Source organism: Fimicolochytrium jonesii (genome assembly GCF_025526975.1).
Source record: "Fimicolochytrium jonesii strain JEL569 chromosome Unknown EV422scaffold_3, whole genome shotgun sequence".
NCBI lineage: Eukaryota > Fungi > Chytridiomycota > Chytridiomycetes > Spizellomycetales > Powellomycetaceae > Fimicolochytrium > Fimicolochytrium jonesii.
In genome coordinates, this window is record NW_026515670.1 from 983,421 (window position 1) to 1,006,168 (window position 22,748).

Here is a 22,748-nt window from a genome sequence, read left to right on the forward strand (position 1 = left end):
TCCACGGAAACCACCTTCAACATATTCCTGTGAGGCGGCTTCTGTATGTTCACATGTGATTCTTCGACTTCTCAATGCACTAATTCGCCCCATAGGTCTGCTTCTCAGTGATAACGGCATTGCGGCATTTTCATTGCAGAAGGGCCATGTAACATGACCTCGGAGGTTAATGTCGGCAAGCTTAGTTTGCGGAAAGTTTTAACTATTTTTGGGTAACCACGGTGGAATGCATTTCTTGGCAGCGAAATATGCATGAACAATAACTTTTGAGCGGGGGCTTTCTATTTAGTTTGGGGCCCCGAGTTGGGGAAGAAGAAACTGTCGATCCAGAGAACGAACTGCGCCCAAAGCTGCGCGTGCCGTCAATCCGGGAGAGACTTCCCGTTCCCATTAACTCAACTTTTCCCATCGCTCTCCAATCTACTTACGAGCTAGGACAAGCACCTGCCTCCTTTCCCGTCTGCTACTCCAACACACAGTGCGACACTAGTTACCTCCCATATCACGCGCAAGAACGTAGCGAATCCAACCACCATCTTTTGCTTGCAGCACATTCATTCTGAGTGGTCGGTGGGCTGGATTGCAACCCCTGTCAGAACACTCACCATGCAGTGGCGTTCCCTCGCGAGCCGAGCTCGCATTCGTCCGCAGAAGTCTTCATTCCCTGCCTTCAGGGCATTTGCATCTTCCGCACCTGGCCCCACCAATGAGAATGAACGACCTTCGTTTGTCAAGAGGAACGCCGCCCGGCTTGCTGGGTTGGCCGGCTGCGGTGCGGCGACGTACTACGTAACCCGGCCGGCCAGTACCACGAGCAGCGGGGCTGCCAAACAAGCGGAGAAGAAGGTAGAGGCTGTAACCCCCCAGTCAGACTATAGCACGCAAGACATCGACGATTTCTTACGCCGAAACGAACGCCTCGTTGGCGTCGACATGGCGGCAATACTGGAAGCAGAAAAGGACTACGAGGCTCGTCGGAAGACCTGGAAATATCGGTGGTTCGGTGTCGAAGCCAAAACGACAACGAAGGATGCGGGGCCGGTTGTAGGCGAAAAAACACAAAAAAACCCGCGGGCGTCTTCTCTTCCGGAGGATGGGCCCCCACCCACGCCCATCGTTCAATATCATATCAACCAGGTCCCCAGCAATGACCCGATCGAAGACAGACACAGCGAGCATCGCCTCAAGAACGGCGTGATAATGGCCGTTTTTGACGGGCATTCTGGTACCGAGTGCGCAGACCTTCTTCAAACGTATCTCGCGCCGTATATTAGCAAAGCACTGTCGGAGATGTCGGAACCCCCACCGGCCCGAAAGTCAGAGCCCCTTTCGAACATAGAGCAATGGCCGCCGGCGACTCAAGCGCGGAAAGCGCAAGTTGTGCAAGCCCTCAAGCTTGCGTTCAGGCGCCTTGACGCCGACATATGCAATGCTGCTATAGACCCTATCCCGAACCCGCTCCCCAACGACACCTGGAAAAATGCTTTGCGGCCGGCCCTCGCTGGCGCTTGCGCCATTGTCGCATACATCGAGGGGAACGACTTGTACGTTGCTTGCACTGGTGACTCCCGCGCCGTCTTGGGCCGTCACCGCGGGGACGGAACCTTCCAAGCCCTGGAGCTCAGCGCCGACCAGACGACCACCAACCCAAGCGAGTATGCGCGGCTCTTGGAAGAGCACCCGGGGGAAGGGGAGACGGTCGTCATCCGGGGCCGAATTCTTGGGGGACTAATGCCGACTCGGGCATTTGGAGACGCAATCTATAAGTGGGCATCGGATACCAAACAAACACTCGGGGTGATCTCGAAAGGACGAGATGCCTTGTTCAAGTCACCTCCTTACGTCACAGCCGACCCAGAAGTTACTTACTATCACCTCAACTGCGACCGGGACAAATGCCTGATCCTGGCAACGGATGGAATCTGGGACATGTTGTCCAGCGATCAGGCAGTAGATCTGGTCGGCGGCTGGATGACAAGCCGCCATATGGTCTCGGACGCCGACGGAAAGTTTCCCACTCGCCTAGGAGCGTCATTACGGGACCGAAACCACCGTAAGGGCGGAAACTGGTCGTTTGACGACCCAAACGCGGCGACACACCTGATCCGCAATGCTCTCGGCCGCGGCGATCGATCGCTCGTTGCGAAGCTTATTCGTATCCCGCCGCCGTACGCTCGTCGCGCTAGAGACGACATGACAGCGAACGTAATCTTCTTCTCCGACGGGAAGAACAACGGTACCTTCCACCCGGCAGTCTCGATGGACACTAATGGCAGCAATACAACCCTGAACAATAGCGACCTGCCCACGGACAAGCAGGGCCAAGCGGTCGATCCATTTACGCCGGTCGACTTGTCGCTTGCGGCGCCCAAGAAGGGCCGGCTTTCTGACTGGATTCAGGAGCTGAAGGGGATTCAAGAAAAGTTGCGGAGGGAGGGGCGGGAGTAGGGGGGGGGCGGTGGTTGGAGAGCAGGGACGGGAGTAGAGCGGGTCGGAAAAGAGTAGGGAAGGGAGTAGAGCGGGAGTAGAGCGGGCGAGAGTGAATAGGGACACACGAACGATGATGGTGGGTGCGGAAATATTTTTTGGAGAAGGCCTTTCTATGCAGCATCGACAGAACTGTAGCCCCATCAGTCGTAAGGTATCTATAGCTTAGCTCCCCGGGAATAGCTTTTGATAAATCTTCGTGCGGTAGCGAGTAGGGTGACTTTGGCGTTCAGTCGCACCCCTTTCTTCCTTCGTGGAATACAATGAACGTCGCATACCAACGTCTCCGTCGAGACCTTTTCGTCTCGTCCCATTTGTGGTGGACCCGTCGCGAGCCACCCGGGGTTTGAAGCAGGGGAACCGTTTCCTCGTCGCTAAAACCTAACCCTAGCCCAATCACAGGCGCATGATCGAATGAGCCCAAACGCCTCATTAGCGTCGCAGAGCCTATCTGCAACTCACGGCAACAAAAAAACAAAAGAAGATGTTATGGTTTCTACCAGGTTCGAACTGGTGACCTTCTGTGTGTTAGACAGATGTGATAACCAACTACACCAAGAAACCTTAGATATCTGGACGTTCAAATGTATCAATCTATTGCAAACACGCTGTTGTAGACCGCGAGGGAACTTTCCAGAAAGATCCAGACACGTCTTGCGGTCAATCGACTGATTTGTCACCAAGTGGTCGGGATGTCCGAATCTCACACCTCCCTCCCCGCTCCCCCCGACGCCAGAAGAAGTCGCAATAGACGCGGCCGCCATACTACAGTACATATACAGTAATAGACGCGCAGAGAACCTGCGAGAAGTTGTTCGGGAGTCGTGGACGATTCTGACCGACCGCCCCTCATTTCACATCGCACATTACATATTCATTTTTGCATACCCGTACCATAGGATACAGCAGTTACGTAGCTGATCACACTCCCTTCTCCGACTGTATAAAAGACATCCCATTCCTGTCCAGTCCCCATCCACTTTTTTTCTTATCCATACACACAATACATACATCCATCTACACTCTCGCTTAGCTCGATCTTTATCTCTTCGATACCTACTGTAGCCAGTGGTATACCGCTTCCGGCGATTATCATCACATCGCAGATCAATATCGAATTCGTCGTCAGAACAAGAGACCAACAGAGAAACTTCTCTTCTTTCAAACCAACTTGCACAGAAATGTTCGCATTCTGTCCAAGCTTCCCGTCGGCTTCGCCCTACCACCACCGCTCGTTCGCCCCGGCCCCTAGCTCCTACTATGGTCGCCCAGCTCACAACCCATCCTGCTACCACCACTCGCGCCGTTCTCCAATGCCTGCCGCCGATACCCTCTACTTCCACAAGCCGACCGCCCTCGATTCCATCTACGACTACGCCGCCCCCGCCCCTTCCTCCGATGACGAGGATGACTATTACCCCCGCAACATCACCCACTCCCGCGCCGCACTATCCCGCGAATATGAGCGTCAAATGCAAGAAGAAGCAGCCGCGCGTCGTCGCCGTCTCCTGATTGAGCAGGAACTCGCCCGCGAACAACAACTTCAACAGCTTCAGCAGCAACAACGTCTGCAGTATCGCCGCGCTGCCGCCGAGGAAGAACGTCGCCGTCGCGAGCGCGAATGGGACGCTGAGATGTACCGTCGCCAACGCGAAGCTGACCGCGAGCGCGACATCGTCAGCGCCATGCTCGAGCGCAGGCGTAGGGAGGAGGAAGAGGAAGAACTATTACGCGAGACGCAGCGCAGGGAGTACCTGATGAAGCGCCAGAGGGAAATGGAGATGCAGAGGGAGCGCGCCAGGCAGTTGGCCATTCAGCAGCGTGAGTTGGAGGAGGAGGAGGAACAACAGGAGAAGGCGAGGAGATGGGCCAAGGAGATGGAAAAGAGGGAAAGGATGCAAGAAGAACGCAGTGCAAAGGAGCTTGTGAGGCAGCTCTTGAGGGCCCAGTTCGGCGGCCGCCAGGAGCTTGAGGAACAGCAGAAGAGTGATGCGAACATGAAACCTTCGACCGCCGCCCCTACTCAAAACACCGCTCCTACGCAACAACAATCCAAGTCGAATAGGATCGAGATCCCCATCTCCTTCTTCTCCGGCTCTTCCTCCGTTCCCTCTTCGACATCCGCATCCGCATCCGCACCCAAGAAGCAAGAGCAGCCCGCTACCACCGCCACTCCTTCGGCCTCAACCACCACCCCACCCCACTCACCCCGCAGCAACCCAACCCCACCCTCCGCCCCAACAACCACCCCCGAGCGCCTCACTGCCATCTCTCAAATCTCCACCGATCTCGCCAACCTCTCTACCTCACTCCTCCCCGCCGCCCGCACCCACACTATCACCCTCGACCCGACCACCGGCGTTTTCCACCCGCAACACAACAAGCCCGTCGTGGCGTACGAGGAAGCGCTCTTGAAGCTACTCGTGCGTGCTGATGCGGTGCAGAGCGAGGGCGTTGTGGAGGTCAGGGAGGCTAGGAAGGGGGTTGTGGAACGTGTGAATGCGTGTTTGGAGGAGGTGGATGGGTGGAAGAAGAAGGCGAGGAGGGAGTGGGAGAGCAAGAATGGAACTGAAAAGGAGAAGGATGTAACGCAGGATATGGACGTTGATGTGCCTCAGGAGGCCGCTGAGGAGAAGGATACGGATGCTATGGAGATCTCTTCCGAGGCTGCGGCTGTCGTGACATCGGTTAACGAAGCCAATTCGGAGCCCACAGAACCTATCTCTTCGTCGTCGTCGTCGCAGCCATCTCCGCAATCGACCGACGCTATCGTCACCGATGTTTATCCCGCAACTACGGGCAACGAAACCGAAGAACAGAGACAAGACGCCACCCCGCAACTCGCCGCAATCGCCGAAGACATTCTCATCACCGCAGAAACCACAACCGGAACACCCGTCGACCTCCCTCTCGCGCTCACCCTCCCACCTACCCTCTCTTCCTCCACCGACGAGCCGAGCACTGCATCGGTCCCGACCGAAGAGGAGTCGGTGACACTCATCAACGAGCACGAGACAAATGTAGGCGACGTGACCGAATCGACGGCGCCTGAGCACCATGAGGATGCTGCGGAGACCCTAGATTCGGCTGATACTGCGAAAAGCAATGATGCGGTTGACGTATCAATACCGTCGACTTCCACCGAAACACCCGAAGCGGCAGACCCAACCACATCAACAACACAACAAGAAGAACAGCCAACCTACGCGGCCGTCGCCGCCACAAGTCCCGCCGCGAGCACCAAGTCAACCACCGGTAGTAACAACACCCACGACGACCTCGCCGGCTTTGTACTTGTTGGCGATGAGGTGCCGAGGGCTGTGGCGCCTTTGCCCGCGTGATACGAGTTGTGTGGGAGGGGGCATATATAGGATGAGCACGAGTATTTTAGTAGTTGACCCTTAGTATTTTTTGACCCTATTGGGTGGCATTGTACATATAATGATTCTGACAGAAAATAAATGACTTGATTGGAATGAATTCTGTTGTTTTGAGTTCTGTGAATGTTTGAGCACTTGGATGCCGTGTGCGGACTCGCAAGCAATAATGCGTGCCTACGCAATGAACATGCACCCACCACGGAAGGCGGCGGTCAGCCAACTTCGTGATATTCGGATGTTACATATATATTTGCTTCTCCAGTTCCACATCCATTACATCTTTCACACTGGGATCTCTCCTTCCTTCGCACGTTTTCTAGCCAAGACACAGTCCGTTGAAACATTGCAGGTTATCACAACGCGGCGAGCAGGGAAGTGTAGTCAACGTGGCGTGGAGTAGGCTCGTATTGTCGGGCGAGGGTTATGAGTTCCTGCGTTGTGTTTGTAAGTATCAGACGGCGGACTCTATAAGGACGGGGTCGCAACTTCACAACACTCACATGATCCGTCAACTGCGCCGGCGCACCACCACCTGAGATCTGACCCCCAGCCCCCGCAACCCCAACAACCCTCCGCCACGCCTCCACAAACGCCCCGCGCTCAACCACCGGGCCCGTCGCGACCGCAACCGTCGCTTCAGCACCAGCACCGGCACTCCCGCCGCCCCTCCCCGCACCGTCTCCACGCCTCGCGACGACGTTCACACTGACGGCGTCTTTGGTGCAGATCTCGGCCAACTGCGATCTCTGTTCGGGGGTGATGCTGAGTGCGCGCGCTTTTTGGGATGCGAGGGAGATGTTGGAGGAGGGGAAGGCGGTTGGATTGGATTCCATGTAGTTGTATACGTATCTAGATGGGGTGATGGATAAAGAGAGTGGTGAGATGTGTCGGCTTCTTTGACAATGTGTGCGCAATGCAACTAGTCAAACTCACTCATCAGCATCCAACAAAACGAACTGGTGCGCGAACACCGTGACAGTCGCGCCGACATGCAGGTCCGTGGCGTCGTAGTAGCGCGGACCGCCCGGGTCAGTGAGCGATGATCCGGGCAGGAGGACGCGGGTACGCTCCATGAATTTGCCGCCGATTACGCCGGCGTTGCTGTGAGTGCGTGGAGAGAAAGCAAAGAGACCGCATTGAGAAGAAAGGGCGGGAAGAGGAAACGTGCGGTGGGTGTGAAACATACCGTTGCGGTGGCTCGTAGATGGTCATCATGTCGTCGGCGAGACGGTAGCTGATGACGAAGCGGCGGTCTTGGTCCTCGCGGTGCTTCGAGTTCTGTAGAGACAATGAGAGTTAGTTTTGGTTCATTGCGTGGATGAATATCTTTTGCTCATCCACGATATGTGCAAAACGGATAAGAGTATGTAGTTGAGGCTTCCTTCTTGACGTTGGTGTTGGTCTTGATCACCTCCCGTCCTCGCTGTCCCGTTCACCCACAAGTATTCGCAGCCCACATCATCTCACAATCCGCCGCCAGCATTCCATCCCACCAATCACAACCGCAAACAGCAACACACCCAGATATCCCCCCACTCACCAAACGCGCAACAAAGCGCAAGACCTTATGCTCGTTCTCCAGCATCTTGATGAAATCCTTCTTGGGCGGCTTCAGCACCAGGTACTTCACCGAACCCAATGAGTCCTCGACGGAGCCGAACCCGTTGTACGGGGGTACTTCCTAATGCAGAGAAGGTAATGAAAAACAATACCTCATGATGCGAGCGGGGTCCACGGCTTCATGTGTAAAAATGTAAAGTGCATCACACGGAGGGGATTGCGTACCTCGGAAGCTTTTGAGTCGGATGCTTGCGCCTGTGGGGCGATGTTCAAAGGTTGCAGCTCTTCCGATGGGAGGTGGAGTTTATCAGTATAGAACCGGCGGGTGTATTCATCGCAGTCGCGGCTGCGAGGGGGGGGGGGGGGAACGGGAAATGGATCAGAACACGTTTACGAGATTCATTTGGCTCGCAATCCATCGAATACGGCTCCTTCAAACATACATCAAAAATGGCCTGCCCAAGATGTCAACGGCACCGCCGACACGGAAATCCTTCCATGTGTATTTCGGTCCTTCGTTTGGATCTGTCGCGGCTGATGCGTGGAAAATTTGGAGAGTGAACAATTAGTTCAGAACCGAAGCCGATTGCCAATAATGAATGGGATCTCATCCCCGTCCTCGCGGCTCCACTTACATCCATTCGGTTTGGGTAGTTGCTGGCGACGCAGGAGGATGGGGAAGGGGTCGCGCCCATTGTTGGGCTTTTGCACCTCCCGGACTTCGACGCTGTCGTCCACAAGGTAGTAGTGCATTATCTGTTCGCGAGAGAGAGACGCGAATGGTGTGTTAGTTTGCATCGACTCCTTCTTTTCGGATCGTCCCACCAACCAGCCTCCCCCCGGTCTCGACCATTTACACCCAATGGCAGAGGCGGCGAAAATCTAATCAGCTTCATCCACTTACAAATTCCCTCAGCTCGCCAAACATGCTCCCCCTATCATCCCATACGCAGAAGAAGCGCAACACTTTGCGGTCGTTTTCCAGAAACCGCTTCAGCTTGTCGGGGCCTTTAGAGCCCGCGACGTACGTGCGCGTGGGCCGGGATCGCAGCTCCTCGTGCGGGTCGTGGGGCATCGGTTCGGGATTGTTGAGGTAGATGTGTTCGGTGTTTTGCATGTATTCCTGTCGATGGAAAGAGAGTACGTGAGAGATGGGAATGAAGAATACTACATGTTCTTTCATGCCATCCCGCCATCCCCGCATGGACGGTCCATCATTTGGCGCATCGAGTTGCACCGAAATCTCCGTACTCACCCTCGTGAATGCATCACATCCAATTATACGGAAAGTCTTCCCATAGAACGTGACGTTGATGCCCAAGTTGAAATCGCGCACGCTAAAGTACTCAGTCGAGCTCCTGGGCAGTCTCTGTCGCTTGATCAGCACGCCCTGGGGAATGCCACTGTTCTCTACCGGCGGCTCCACGACCGCGATAGAGTCGTCTTCGACGTAGTAGAGAATGCGCACCCGGCGGAGATGGTATTTTTCCACGGATTCGTGCACGGTCTGCTTGAAGTATGCGTCGAAGCGGAGGACCTGGGCATACACGAGACTGATGTCAGTGCCCTTCGCCCGCTGTCTGCTTGTCAGGCCTCAACGCACATACCACTTTGTCAAACACCACATGGGCAGGCACAAACTTGCCCTCTCCAGCCTCTGCTCCGCCCCGCCTGCGCTCCCTCTCCAGATCCAAGTGGCCATCGTATGTGATGCGGGGGTCAGACCCTACGGACTTCAGTAGCTGGTGTGGCGACTTGAGGTCTGGCGGAAGCTCGATATGCTTGATGGCGTACCCATTCTTGTAGTCGAGGGTATGCGGGACGCGGAAGTCGTTTTTCTGGAGGTCATTTGAATGTTAGAGGCTGCGAGAATGCTGGGCAGAAACTTCGGAGGACAGTACTTACTGTGACATCCCGAATCGTGTTGCCTGGTAGGAACGGGATGTGTGACACCTGCGTCGGGGATCTGAGCTCGTGCATGGTGAAAAATGGGCCGCCTTGAAGCTGTAGTGTAGTTGGCGTATCCTAAAATGAACTGATGTTCACCCACGAGCGTTTTCTTGCTGGGCTGTAATGCCACAGGTTTCACAGGTCGGTCCCGCGAAGTGGAGCCGCGCTGCTTGGAGGTACAAGCTATGCTTACGGCACAGCGAGACAAGCGAGACGTGGCCGAGGTTTCAAAGCTTAGGCTGATGGTCCCTCAGCGGTCCTTTGCCTTTGGAGCAGGAAACGGTACATTCGCGAATTGACGGCATCCGTCGTTGTCTCAGCAAAAACTCCGATCGAGAGGTCACTGTCACATGCAAGTTGCTTGTATTTTGGTCTAGTAGATCAATTTTGCTGTCCAGATATCTAAGGTTTCTTGGTGTAGTTGGTTATCACATCTGTCTAACACACAGAAGGTCACCAGTTCGAACCTGGTAGAAACCATTAAATCTTCTTTTTGTGAAATATTGGCTTCTGCCACTCTTTTTTGCTCGAGCAGTTCCGATGCACACGATGGCCAGATTCATACTACTCAACTCCCAATAAATCTCATCCAATGCATTATTGCGACTCGCGAGGTGCCTCTTGTCGCCATCTTTGTCGGCGGGCGGCCAGTGGATAATAGCCCGCTTTCACCGAGGCGGTTTGAAACTTCTCTTTGCGCCATAAGCTTCAATTAAGTTCTGGATCAAATAAACGGTCAATTTCAGACATGTGCCGAGTGCCCATGCGGTGCCCGTTGATTGTCCATGGCCAAGCCTGATTGAAAGTGGTGTGCGGGTGGTGTGGGGCAGGATTCCCAGCCTCGCAATTATCACCACCGTTTGGCAAGTCCCAAGCCTCCCGGAGAGTCTCACCTGGGGCTAACGGCACCAACGCGCTCCTCTGAGAACGGAGCGAAAAATTGAGGCCAACTGCGGCCAGCAATTCTGGGACAGCATCATTTAGCAGCACATGCTCAAGAAGATCATCGCTCTTTATAAATTTACGCCTGGTATCGGTAAACGGGGGTATCCTAAAAAAACTTCCCTCGGTTTGGAGTCTTTGGACGGATATGGGCCATGGATTATGACGTGAGGTCAAATTTGGGCGTTGCTTCAACGCTTGAAGCCGCTTGAGAAAAAGGTTCGCGCTATCCAGATCCAAATACAGAGTGTGTCGGTGGGAAAGTCCGTTCGGTCCGCAAGTGTCTGTCTGTCTGTCTGTCTGTCTGTCGGCGTTCTTACAGTAAGATCTCCATTGCCATTGTCACCTTGCACGTTGGCATTCCAACCACGATTCTTGCAAGTCAGACGGTCTCTGGACGCCGCGTTAGAGGAATATACCCCCCAACTCCGTTCCAAGTCACACCCACAAAGGTTGTCTCTGCCAAATCCTAATTCCTTCCGGCATACCCATATGCGGCCCTCGACCGCCTTCTTAGCCGCTCTCGCGGCAGGAGTCCCAGCGCTTATCACCGGTGCACCGTCCGCGAATCTCCCGTGGACGTTCTGCGACTCCTCCAAAGACTACGACGTCAAAGTATCTTCCGTTCAGGCAGTGTATGAGCCCGATACCAAGGTCCTCAACGTTTGGGCGGCCGCGACTTCGGCCGCCGCGATAGGCAGTAAACTGGGGAATGGGACAGTCACTTCGATTATGCGGGTTGTTGGGTTTGATGAATGGCAGGTGAGTTCTTGACCAGGCCGTTTAACATATCGTCCTATATGTTCGCTTCTTTCCATGAGTATGGAAATCATAGGCTGACCTGTATCGCATGGATAGGTTGAGGCGGACGCCTGTACATCAGTGCCTTGCCCTGTAACTGCTGGTGGGAGCTTTGTGCTCTTCAAGGTAATCACCGAGGACCCTCCATCTTATTACTGAGTGTCAACCGTTTTCTTGCATAGCGCTAACAATCCTTATCCCCGTATACAGAACATAACCATCCCCGCCAATATCCCTTTCATTGACTTCAAGCCCCGCGTTGCCCTGTCCGATGCCAGCGCAACGCCCAAAGAGCTCATGTGTATCCAGATCAACCTGACGCTCGAGTCCACTGCTCTGACTTACGTTCTCGTCTGGGCGTCCGTATTCACCGCCCTCGCAGCGGGTTTTACCACTTTGCTGGCAAGGTGGCTTCGCCCAGAGTTCCGGCCCACCCTCTTCGACATGTCCTCTGGATGGGCGCCCCATACTCACTTTTTGCCCGCGCGTATGGGACCGGGTTTCATCGATGTAGCTCTGTTCGCGCAGTTCATCGCAGCCACCGCGCAGTTGAACTTCGAGTACCCGGCGCCATACCAAGACGCGATCAGGATTCTGGCTTGGGCGACGGGGACATGGAATGTGCCCGGAATACGCGATCTCGCCAATGCGATTCGTGGGGACCGACCTGACGATGTAGATACCGTTACCAGGACGGGCACCGTGGTAGCGCACATCTTTGGACGCCAGGCCGCAGGTGCCACCGTCGATGGAATCCCCGCCGAAGTTGGATCGATCGGATATGAACGTTACGCCGAGGTGGTTGGTTTGAAACCCGGGTTGATGTTCCTGAACACATTGATCCCCTTCATCTTGGTCGTCATTCTCGTCTCCGGCTGGTGCTTATTCCTCCACGTCGTCCGAAGGATGAAGCCGGATCACCACCTGTTCTCCCGCCCTGGCGCCGAGCCTGATCGCACGCAATACTACTGGCGCGGATGGTTGCTCCGCGTCTACGTCTTCTTCTACTTTGGGTTGACCTCCACCGCCCTGCATCAGTTGACCTTGAAGGGGGAGCCCCTGTCTATTATGATCATTGCCGGGATCGTCTTCATGGTGCTCGGTATCGCTCTGCCCATTATTCTCACCTTCCGATTGGTGCACGCCAGCAAAACCGACCCCTCCAGCGACAGCTTGGACCTCGAGCATTCAGGAACATCCATGGTCAACCTCATCGATGATGATGATTACTACACACCCGGTCGCAGAAGCACTGCCACCACAGACGGCGGCCGCGTGCACCGCACAGGTACCAGTTCCACCGTCATCACCAACATGACCGGCAGACACGGCCGCGGCGAGTCCTTCTCCTCCAAGACCTCCCGCGTCTCCCGCGCTACCACCCGCACCCACAAGGATACATCCAAACCCCTTCCGTCCTTGTACAGTGATCGCAAGTTCATGCTCATCTACGGACCGTTCATTAATCACTTCAAGCCCAAGCGGTTCATGTCCCACGCGGCGTTGCTGGTACCCTTGACGTGGTGGCTGCGGCTCGCGCCGGCCATCGCCGTAGGTGTGTTGGGGAAAATCGTCCCGCCGTGGTTGCAGTTTGTGGCGTTCATGAGCGGGGAAGGGTTGTTGTTCTTGTGGATTACGGTTATGAAGCCGTATGCGGGGAAGTTGACAAATTTGTGGCACTGGTTTTTGAGCATGTGCCGATGTGGGTTTGTGATTTTCTTGTGGGCCGCGTTCTTGTTTAGGCGGTACTGGGGCATTGGTGAGTTTCATATTTCCCCTTTCTCGTGATTTGGATTCTTAGTTTGCTAACCTTCCACTCCTTCCCAGAATGGATTACCCAACTCATCGCCGTCGCCCTCATCCTCTCCACGGTCGGCATGCACCTCCTCTTCCTGGGCGTCTCCGGCCTTAAGTTCATGCGTTCCGGCTGGCACATCTTTCGCCGCGACTCCACCCCCATCCCGCTCGCCACCGATCCCATCGACGTCCGCCGGGATACTCTCCCCCGATCCCGTAGCGGCACGACGACCACCACCGCGTCTCGCGCACCGACCATGGTCTCTGCGGTCTCGGCCGCGAAGGCGAAAGCGAGGAGGGACACCCTGGCTTCCCAGGCCCGCACCGAACGATCGATGACCTCTGCGTCGGGCCGCCTGGCAGCTACGCCCGGTGTGTTGTCGCGATACGCTACAGCATCGCGTGCTGCATCCCAAGTCAGCGATGAGGATTTCGAAGACGAGGCTGATGTGAGTGACGCGTACCGCCAGCGTGAGCACGAAGAGGACGCGCAGACACCACTGCCAGCCGCGCCGGCCGCGGCGTTCCCACACGCCCGCCGCACTACGCTCGTCGATGAAGAGCGAGCCCGACCTTCTACTCTCGAACGCGCTGTCCTGGGCACTTCGGCCACTCAGGGAGCTGCCGGTTCTTCCTCCCACGCCCACCGCGTCTCCTCTCCCGTCCCTGCCGTCCAGGAGGTTGGAAACCCCTACCATGACGCTTAGGCGATTTCACACTGCCTTCCTCCCATTTTTTCGAATACCTCTTTTAAACATAGATAATCTGTACCGTATACATGGCGTAGTGCCGACATTTCCACTCGGCGTAGTTGAAGTAGTTAGAAGCTTAGCCGACCTTAATAGTTTTACTAGCTGTACATAGTAGGTACATAGGACATGGATTTTTTCGGTTTCTAGATCTCTGAATGCATTTGCTGCCCTTATCTTTCGTGATACGACTTCTGCTCTCCATTTGCGAACAAGATTGAAAACACCTGCGGCGACGCGTTTGGCCATCACGTCACAACTCGCCCGAAAAAACATGGCTCTCGATTGCGCCCAACGTTCGACCTGAATTACGCTTAACCTTCTCAACCGCACCCCTTGGCACCTGGCACCCCTGACACCTGGGGTCTAGACGTGGGGTTTGGGAGGCATTTCCGGGAAGAAGTGTGGCTGCGATGACGCAACTGCCAACTCTGCGGCATATGCCGCCAGAAACCCTTGATGAGTATTCGGGATGCCATCTTGGTATTGCCGTGGGTAGTGGGGTAATTGTGCTGATAGGAAATACCATGGGGCTGGGGCGCTTCGTTGGCATAATTGGGGATAAGCATCGGCCATGTGATGTATGGGCTATGTGAGATGTGGCGGCTTTTCGTATATAAAAGGGTAAAAGTCGGATCCAGCATACGGTCCGATACGGTACGAAAATTCAGCGAAAGAGACATGTAAGTTTTCATTGGCGATTTGGACTGGACTATGAGCATGAGAGCACGTCGCAAAGCGACACTTGGACCGACAGCGATGCAGACCTGTGCTCGGCCGCCTTGTGCTGAATGGAATGCTTCCCAATCTATCCTCCTCCCTGTCATTTACCTCCTTGTTCGCTCCCTCCTCAGATTGCCATTTATTTGCAATTTAAGCACCTTTCGAGCTTTGAGCCTATTGGAACTCCGACATTGGCATCTACTCGCGATTGCTGCGCAGTTGCGTCACACACTTCTTTCTCAAGAATTCGCCAGATTCTTCAGCACCGCCGTCCAGACGCTGTAAAAGATATCAACGGTTCCGTCGAATATCCTGCCTAGTACGAGCGGGTTCATAGCGACTTTTCGTCGGGGGTTCACCATAATCCATCGTCCTTGCATCGCCCGGTTGTTCTGTGCACAGGCCAAGTGTCGTATTACGGCATTCCCCAAGGGCCGCCACGCGTCTCCCCAGACCTGTTTGGCCGCCGCCCAGCCTCGTCTCAGTTCGCGCGACGACACAAACGCAGCGACCGCGAGCGCATCTTCTTCTCGTTCGGCCATTTTCCCACGGGAGATTGCACCCGCGTCCTCTACTCTCATCGCTAGTCGCTCCTCTTCAAGAAGAAGAACGACATGCCCGCACCACTATCCTCCGGCGGCAACGGCGGCGGCGGCGGCGGCTCCAGCTACGGCTATGTGACGCTGCTGACCTCAGACTCCTACCTGCCCGGCGCATTAGTCGTAGCGTCCTCGCTGCGCGCAACGATAACCCGATACCCCCTCTATGTTCTCGTGCCAACCAACGCCCTCGCTCCGTCCTCCATCGCCGCCCTCGAGCGTGCCTACGACAGGGTCGTCCCCGTCCCATTGCTGAGGTCCAACGAGTCTGGGAACTTGCAGCTGCTGGGCCGTGCGGAGCTCGACGTGACGTTTACCAAGCTGCACGTATTCGACCCAGAGGTCTCTGGTCTGGACAAGGTCGTGTTTCTTGATGCCGACGTGATGGTTACCCGCAATCTGGACCGTCTGTTCGACTACCTTACTGCGGACGTCGTGTTTGCTGCAGCGCCTGATATCGGCTGGCCTGACTGTTTCAACTCTGGCGTCTTTGCTGCTGTACCGAGACGCGATATCTTTGAAGGTCTGGTGCGCACAGTCGCGGGCAGCGGAAGTTTCGATGGCGGCGACCAGGGCTTGTTGAACACATACTTTTCATCATGGGCGTCGGGCGTGCCTCAGCCAGGAGGTTCTCAACACCGCACTGCGCGGATTCCATTTACTTTCAATGTCACCCCGACATCTTTCTATTCGTACCTGCCGGCGCTGGTGCATTTCTTCAACGACATCTCTGCTGTGCATTTTATTGGGCAGGCAAAGCCATGGACTTTGCCCAAGGAAGGGAACGATTCGGTCGTCGGGTATGTCTTTTGGATATAGCGCGAAGATTCGTGCTTTACCTGACTGATTCCCTGTTTCATCCATTAGTGGAAAGGATGGCCCAATGGGACAGTTCCTTGCGCGCTGGTGGAACTTCTACGATGCAGTTAAGCACGTCCTGAACTACGGCTCACAGAGCGTGGGTACACCAGCTACGGTATGTTTTTACCTCCTTGATACACGTATCATATATCTGTATGCGCACAGGAACAGATGCTCATTAGCTTCCTCTTCCAATGTCCCACAGAAATATAACAACTGGACCGGTAGTGTGAAAGGTGGCGAAGGACCATCCACCACATCGCGTAATCAAAGATCAGGGCAACAGAGTGGAGGACAATCTACAGACAACGTTGTCGAGTTTTCCAACTACCGAGTCGCGTGGGACGAACGGGAGGCGTCTCCTGTTCGACGACGGTTCTCTCTGACTCAGACGCCGTTTGTGGTGACCTACCGAGCCACATCAGATGAAGGTTACCCGGTGTTCTTCGATACTGAGCAGCCAAGCGCATTGTCTCCGGAATCGGAGCCCGGACGCGCACAAGAGATCAGTCCTGTAACGGCTGAATCGACCTCCCCTAATCGTCGCCGACCGTCCTACATCGAGTTCGAGCGCGAACACTCCCAGCATATACCGGTCTCCCAGAGCCCACCAGCTACGGACCTGGGCAACTACCGCGTCGGATGGAACGTGAGCGAACTAGGAAAAACGGCCAAACTAGCCGAAACACCACACCCGCAAGACAGTTTCAACACCCACTGGAGGTCCGAGACCGAGCTGACATCCACAGCCCTGCCTCCCCTCACTTCTCCTCCTCGCGGCGCTACAACCCCAAGCACCCCTGGAGGCGCCCGCGGCTCGCCCGTAAAAGGCCTCACATCCGATGACGAAGACGACGACGAGTTGTTGGACGATGACCGCGTGTGGAACGATAACGATGACGACAACGAGGCGTTTGTGTCTAGCTTGAAGACCGTGCGTCCGCGTACCGCTTCGGCGGGCTCGTCGGGTGGTCGGAAGACGCCTACCGTTGGACAGAGGATCCCACATTCCAACACCGGTCAGCGCGGTGATGATGGGCGACCCAAGACGGTGGGAAATACTGCTCCGGGGGCTCTCGGTTAGTATTCGTGATGCATTCCATTACCAGTCAGCGAACCTCACATTACACGTATTATCTGACCCTCCATGTCCTTTCTCCCCCTCTCATGTACCCCCCGGCAGTGTAGGATATAAACGATAACTCCACCTACCTGTCTCGCACCCTTTCTCAAGGTTTCGGCACACACTCGCCGGCTTTCCATATCATATCTACCTTGTTCGTCTATACGCTATTTATTGGTTGGAGACATTTCCTCGACTTTCAGGATGACATTCCCCCTCTTAACTTAAAAAAACCTTGCTTTGTGACCGAAATGTTTGTCCTGCATCCCCCTCCTCCCCTCCCTCCGTTTTTGCTATTTCCTTTTGCTTCCCCTTTCTGTCAGAGTTTTCCTTTTTGGCTGGTTGACTGCGTTCATTTGTACCATGGAGGGGAATAAAATGCGGGGCTGAGAAAAATGAAGGATTTTCATTTGGCTTGACCTGCCTGGTTATTGAGATGGCCAATCTCCCAATCTGTATATTTCTCGCCCTGCTCCTATTTTTCACATTTCTTTTCATAATTTCTTCTCAAACGTTCTTACACAAAACAGGGGATCTTCAACTCATACACACGCTACAAGCACACAAAGCAAAAAACGAAGGACTGTCCAAAAAAAAACAACGCAGAAGCCGAAACGTTTTGGAAAAGAAAGAAAAAAAGCGTGGTTCAAAAGTGTGGTCCCGCACAACGCAAAGGGAGTAGTATGTACATGTAAAGGGTAACGAGCCGAAGGGAAGGGGAGCGGAATAGTTCTTCGAGACGGGGTATAAGGGAGGAGATAGCGGAGTGTCAACAGGGAAGAAACGCCCCACCAATCGTCAAGTTGCAAAAGTAGGTCCCTGTGCACAAATGTCGTTCCAAAAAACTCGCATGCCAAAAAAGTAAAGGAAAGAGGGAGCGAAGGGATGACTAACCCTCACATCCGATCCTCAATCCTGCAACCACGGATGCGACGCCACCTCATTCACGGTAGCGCGTCTACTCGATTTCTTCGCCAGCATCGAGTCGAGGAGGTCGATGCACGATGGTGAGAGGCGGTGTTTGGGGAACGTGTAGGCGTGCTCGGCGGCTTGCGCGGGGGTCGTGAAGGGTACTTCGCCGTTGAGCATGATGTAGAGGCAGCAGCCCAGGGCCCATATCTCGGCTTCTGGGCCGCGGTACTTTTCGCCGCGGAGGATCTCGGGAGAGGCGTATTGTATCGTTCTGAGGGGTCGAAAGACGGTCAGATCAAGCGCAAATGAAAGGGAAGGAAGACGATGATGACGGATGGGGATTGGGGAAACTCACCCGAGAAAGCGATCAAACAGCTTGCCAGCCGGTGGTGGAATGAACGCAGCGGACCCGAAATCGATCAGCTTCACATGGAAGTTTTCATTGACTAGAATGTTCTCGTCTTTAATGTCGCGATGGACGACGCCGAGGGTATGCAGGTATTGGACGGCTGAGATGATTTGACGGAATACGAAACGCGCCTGCGGTTCCGTGAGTCGGTCGTGTTGTTCTATACATCTGAAATATGGTGAGGGGATGATATCAACATTAGCCAAGAGTGTGACAAGACTCGGATAGATTATTCCAAGACTATGATGATCATGCAGATACTCACTCGAACAAGTCCATCGAAGGTCGACGAGAAAGCTTTGGCGCCATGACAGGAGATAGCGGTGGCGACGCCGGCGATTTCGAAGAAGACACCAGGCCTCCAGGACCCTGCCGCGTCTCCTCTTGCTGCGTGAAGAACTGTGCACCCATGCCAGGCGTGTTCGGTGATGGTATATGAGACGCCGATTGGGTGGACGGAGAAGACAGCAACTGCGACGGCAAGGACTGTGTTTGCAACTCTGTTCTTGAGGATGTCCATGGGGCGCCGTGCATCTCCGTGACGAGGTAGAAGAAGGTAATGTCCTCATAGAAGTCGATGAATTTGATGATGTTGTCGTGTCCGATCTGCAGTAGTTGAAGGATAGTTAGAATTGGGATGGAATCGAAGGAATACCCAAGGGTCGATCGCCAACTTACGTTTTTCAGCATGAATACTTCCATGGGTACCACACCAAGTTCCGAGTCTCTCGCCCATCCCTGAGCCGGTACCTTGCTCTTCAAGATGAACTTGCATGCAACTTCCCGTTTATCATTATGCGAGACGGCACTGCACACAAAGCCAAATCCTCCACTTCCCAGCTCCTGACCCAGGGTATAACGTTCGGCAAAGACGGGGTGTATCTGGTGTCTCGTGAGGTATCGGGCAGCCATCGACGCCGGCTGGACGTTTGGTATGCCTTCAGGAGACGGGTATGCGTTGTTTTGCTGAGCACGGAGGGGTTGCCCTGGCTGAGCGTGCCTCTTGAGGTGCCCTGCCCCGTGTGGTTGGTGCCCATTGCCGTGGTGGTGCTGGGAATACGAGTGGGAGGAAGGATGACTGTGGGACGGAGACGGGATGGCGACGGGCCGAGGCGGTAAGGGACGGTTGGGCGGTGGGCATGGCGGCGGCAGGTTGTGGGTGGAGACCATTAGGTTTGAGGGCTTATGTCTTGACGATGGGCATCGGGGAGGGACAGATGAGATGGCCATGTCCGACGCGTTTTTCCCATCGGTCTTGCCATTGCGATGAGCTTGCTGTTGTTGGTGCTGTCTCGCAAGAGCGTCGCCAAGGGTGCTGGTAGTATTTGTGTTATTGGGGCTGGTGTCGTTACGTGGGGCCAAGACTGCGCTGCTGCTGTGCTCGGTCACACCGTTGGACGAAGGATGGTGCGTGTGGTGGTGGTTGTGCGACGACAACGAAGAGGAGGACAACTGCGTCGTCAGAAGGGTCGTCGCCACCGTTGCTGCTCGCCGTTGTTGCTCAGCTGCCCTCTGCTGCTGCTGGTAGTGCTCAGTACTAATGGTAGCGGTGAAGGAGTTGACGCTGGCACTTGACTGTCCACAGGCGTGCTGGCCTCCATGTACATGCAGCGCTGGGGCCTGCAGAAAGCGTCCGGACGGAAGGTGTGGGAAGTGGTGGTGGCCGGGCGTAGGCGATATGGGTAGCGGTGAATCGCACATAGCTGCAGAAGCTATGAGGTGCACCGGCTGTGTCTGGCAGTCGAACATCGTGGGAAATGGATGGGTGCTGTGCCGAACGTGGTGCAAAAGCGGCCCCTCTCGGTGAGCGACGGCGGTAGAAGGAAGTTTGAAGGACTTGGGTCGCTCGCTAACGCGCTGTTACCGACGCGAGGGGCTTGGTTCTATTCGCTGCTTTCGTTGGCGATATCCGGAAAAAGACGTCCGAGGGAGACCGCAGACGACGAACAGCGCCTTCGTCAACCAAGCGACTGGTTGAGCCACGGTAAGATTCAGGTTGAAGAAGGACGAGGAGCGAAACGGAAGCCGGCCGAAGGCGTCGGATGTCTGCGGTATTGCTTTTTATGAAAAACGCGATCGGGCAAAGAAACCGGGCTGCGCAAGTGAAATGCGGTAGAGGTTCCTGACGGACCCGTGGGAACCGTTGATGAGAGCGCAGGTAACGCCTGTTTGAACCCTGATGGGGATGTGTGCGATGAGCGATTTGCGAGTGATAAAAGGAGATGATATTTCGAGGGAGGAGGAGGTAAATGAGGGCGGTCGGTATGAGCTGGGCGGATGGGCGAGGCAAGAAAAGGGGGGGTGCAAGATGGACGTAAGTCAAAACGATCGCCGGTATTGTTGGGATGTGCAAGCAATAATATGCAGGACGGGAATGGTTGAAGTCGCGTGTGGGGACAGCGCACAGACGGACGCGTTTTGTGTCCGAAATTGCTTCCTTTCCAGGTTTCCAGGCTCGGTCCAAAGGCCCGCCCCTCCTCAGGATCACCACAAACTTCGAAACGTTTGTAACACACACCAGTCGGTGGTGGTACTGGTGTAAACGGTGCAGTGTCATTGCTCGGTCATCCTCGCATGAGCTGCAATGCCTTTCGAGAATCCGTGTAGAATGATGAATCCCAGGGGTCTGGGCAAATCTGCGGCACCCAAGCCCATCTCCATCTGCTTTTGCATTGCTCATCCGTTCCATCTCCCAAATGCATGCCGCTTGGCGATCGAAGTGCCAATCCTCCCTCACACTCACCTTTGATTTCGAAACTCACGGCTCACGATCAACAGTTGCCGATGAAGATCAGGTACCCGTTCCGTCGAAAATTTTGTGAGGGCTTTGCGCGAATGCGCCTGGCTTAAGCACCGTGAATATGCGGCGAAGTAGACTGGGGGACAGGCTAAGCCCGGCTTTTATATTCCACGTTGCAAGAACAGCTTCCGTTCAAAATGCCCACGCCAGTCGCTCCGAATGCGGTGTATGTAGATACCACGGTTGCAGACGGGTTGCGCGCGCGCGTAAATGTGGGTGGTGTCTGTCTGCGGGAGAAGATGGAGGCTGGACTCGGCCCGCAACCGACGGTTTCGATTTCGACCCACGGCAATACACCCCCATCCAAGTCCCAGGGGGTCCAGACTCGCAATTTCTGGTGCTATCGCTCACAGATCCATAGAAAAAAAGAAGCTTTGAGAGTGATTTAAGAGGGGGCTGGGTCGCAAACAGGCGGGCAGGAAGAAAAAGGGGGGATGGAGTCGGATTTTTGGCCCGGCGTGGGAGAATTGCTCGGAGGTGTACGGTGGGTATGACCCGGGATGACGGGATCCCTCCTCTTATATACAGCCATGGAATGGACGCAGAACACAAGAGAAACTCTTCAAGGAACGCCCCGTACATCACACTGTGTACGATTAACTTAGATCCTGCGGCTGGAGCTGGATCGACGTTCGGTGAAGCGATGCGCTCATTGTTGCTGACGCGAGCGAAGGGACAGGATGATGATGCTTCTCGCCCGCAAACCTCTGTCCCCAACCTATCGATCCAATCGTCATACCTGTTGGGACCGAGAGGGAGCTCCACCGTGTGCGTTAACAATCCGGCTTCTTCGCCAGAACTGTCGAAACCTTAATCGGTCGTCAAACCTTCCGAAAACGCGTCTCCCAGTCTCCCAATTGCTGGGCGGCGCTTTCGGCTTAGACTTGGAAGATCCTCGAGATCGACGAGCCAAGAATCATCGCAGTTATGAACTCTCACAGCGTTTCGCATTCAAGCTGCTCGATGCTTGGGCGATGTGTCATGGCGATCAATCGCCTTGGCTGTCCAACGCTGAGCTCGCATCGATATGTATCATTTGCTCAACCTCCGGTTCCGCCGTGGGATACATTGGTGAGAAGGATGGTTTTTCAAAGAAATTGCGGAAAATCACCTTGGATGCATGCATGTTTCGGCTTGCAAATCTTGTCGCACGCCGTCTTGTCACGCGTGAAAATCACGGATCCTCACTCAAAGATAGATGTGCGGACCCTTTTGGCACATCACTATTGGGACTTGAGAATCATTGCAGGGGGTTGTTCATTTTTTGTCAAATTGGTTGAAACCATGGACATTTGCGTACATACATCGCACGCGCAGTCATATCGGCAAACTTAGAGGATCCTCTTGCTTTGAGCGATGGTTGAACTGATCTCCGCGCAACGGGCACTGTTTGGTGTCCGCATAGTGCCTGCCTGCGCGGTATCATCCACGGATTGGATGTGTATGGACTTCCGAACATTGTGAGTTTCAAAAACCCGCGCACGTATTGTGAAACTCGGGATGTTGCCGAGACCTTTATACAATGCGGCTGATGGACGATGGAAAGACACCCATCGTCGGGCCTTCGCAGTAAGAGGCTGAGATCGGGCTTATCGGGCAGAGTCTTGTGCTTGCCACGTTTCCATTCACTTTGCCGTCCGCGATCACAGGTTCAG

General features: G+C 54.8%; 6 protein-coding genes and 2 non-coding genes across 8 annotated transcripts; 5 read left to right on the plus strand and 3 right to left on the minus strand.

Moving 5' to 3' along the window:
- Positions 1-933: 933 nt before the first annotated feature.
- EV422DRAFT_492800 (phosphatase 2C-like domain-containing protein) lies at positions 934-2,448 on the plus strand (the record flags this gene model as incomplete). The annotated part of the gene is made up of 2 exons (XM_053067627.1): positions 934-1,959; positions 2,059-2,448. 2 exons carry the CDS (start codon positions 934-936, stop codon positions 2,446-2,448), a joined length of 1,416 nt encoding a protein of 471 aa, XP_052928759.1.
- Positions 2,449-2,977: 529 nt separating this feature from the next.
- EV422DRAFT_t32 lies at positions 2,978-3,051 on the minus strand. Its single transcript has one exon. It is a non-coding gene; the product is annotated as a tRNA-Val (tRNA).
- Positions 3,052-3,205: 154 nt separating this feature from the next.
- On the plus strand, positions 3,206-6,033 carry EV422DRAFT_517278 (uncharacterized protein). The gene has a single exon (XM_053069437.1). The coding sequence runs from the start codon at positions 3,669-3,671 to the stop codon at positions 5,826-5,828; it is 2,160 nt and encodes a 719-aa protein (XP_052928760.1). The 5' UTR covers positions 3,206-3,668; the 3' UTR covers positions 5,829-6,033.
- Positions 6,034-9,707, minus strand: EV422DRAFT_617490 (uncharacterized protein). Its single transcript, XM_053074011.1, has 12 exons — positions 9,333-9,707; positions 9,035-9,265; positions 8,683-8,964; positions 8,332-8,550; positions 8,063-8,183; positions 7,871-7,961; positions 7,653-7,773; positions 7,408-7,548; positions 7,054-7,145; positions 6,801-6,968; positions 6,368-6,716; positions 6,034-6,298 (listed from the first exon to the last, which is right to left on the minus strand). Exons 1-12 carry the CDS (start codon positions 9,405-9,407, stop codon positions 6,221-6,223), a joined length of 1,968 nt encoding a protein of 655 aa, XP_052928761.1. The 5' UTR covers positions 9,408-9,707; the 3' UTR covers positions 6,034-6,220.
- Positions 9,708-9,783: 76 nt separating this feature from the next.
- Positions 9,784-9,857, plus strand: EV422DRAFT_t25. The gene has a single exon. It is a non-coding gene; the product is annotated as a tRNA-Val (tRNA).
- A 459-nt stretch (positions 9,858-10,316) lies between these two features.
- Positions 10,317-13,888, plus strand: EV422DRAFT_517281 (uncharacterized protein). The gene is made up of 4 exons (XM_053069438.1): positions 10,317-11,081; positions 11,178-11,246; positions 11,331-12,879; positions 12,948-13,888. Exons 1-4 carry the CDS (start codon positions 10,812-10,814, stop codon positions 13,622-13,624), a joined length of 2,565 nt encoding a protein of 854 aa, XP_052928762.1. The 5' UTR covers positions 10,317-10,811; the 3' UTR covers positions 13,625-13,888.
- An 865-nt stretch (positions 13,889-14,753) lies between these two features.
- On the plus strand, positions 14,754-16,933 carry EV422DRAFT_605644 (nucleotide-diphospho-sugar transferase; the record flags this gene model as incomplete). The annotated part of the gene is made up of 3 exons (XM_053073783.1): positions 14,754-15,788; positions 15,856-15,964; positions 16,055-16,933. The coding sequence occupies exons 1-3, from the start codon at positions 15,004-15,006 to the stop codon at positions 16,931-16,933; spliced, it is 1,773 nt and encodes a 590-aa protein (XP_052928763.1). The 5' UTR covers positions 14,754-15,003.
- A 948-nt stretch (positions 16,934-17,881) lies between these two features.
- On the minus strand, positions 17,882-19,463 carry EV422DRAFT_492554 (kinase-like domain-containing protein; the record flags this gene model as incomplete). Its single annotated transcript, XM_053067610.1, has 4 exons — positions 17,882-18,155; positions 18,240-18,461; positions 18,559-18,899; positions 18,972-19,463. The coding sequence occupies 4 exons, from the start codon at positions 19,461-19,463 to the stop codon at positions 17,882-17,884; spliced, it is 1,329 nt and encodes a 442-aa protein (XP_052928764.1).
- Positions 19,464-22,748: the final 3,285 nt, after the last annotated feature.

Excerpts from the sequence above, each read along its gene's own strand:
- EV422DRAFT_517281 (XM_053069438.1), top strand. The coding sequence starts at position 10,812 with ATGCGGCCCTCGACCGCCTTCTTAGCCGCTCTCGCGGCAGGAGTCCCA. Across the intron at positions 11,247-11,330 it reads GGAGCTTTGTGCTCTTCAAG|AACATAACCATCCCCGCCAA; the intron begins GTAATCACCGAG and ends CCCCGTATACAG. Across the intron at positions 12,880-12,947 it reads TAGGCGGTACTGGGGCATTG|AATGGATTACCCAACTCATC; the intron begins GTGAGTTTCATA and ends ACTCCTTCCCAG.
- EV422DRAFT_617490 (XM_053074011.1), bottom strand. The coding sequence starts at position 9,407 with ATGCACGAGCTCAGATCCCCGACGCAGGTGTCACACATCCCGTTCCTA. Across the intron at positions 9,266-9,332 it reads ACACGATTCGGGATGTCACA|AAAAACGACTTCCGCGTCCC; the intron begins GTAAGTACTGTC and ends AATGACCTCCAG. Across the intron at positions 8,965-9,034 it reads ATGTGGTGTTTGACAAAGTG|GTCCTCCGCTTCGACGCATA; the intron begins GTATGTGCGTTG and ends GTGTATGCCCAG.
- EV422DRAFT_517278 (XM_053069437.1), top strand. The coding sequence starts at position 3,669 with ATGTTCGCATTCTGTCCAAGCTTCCCGTCGGCTTCGCCCTACCACCAC.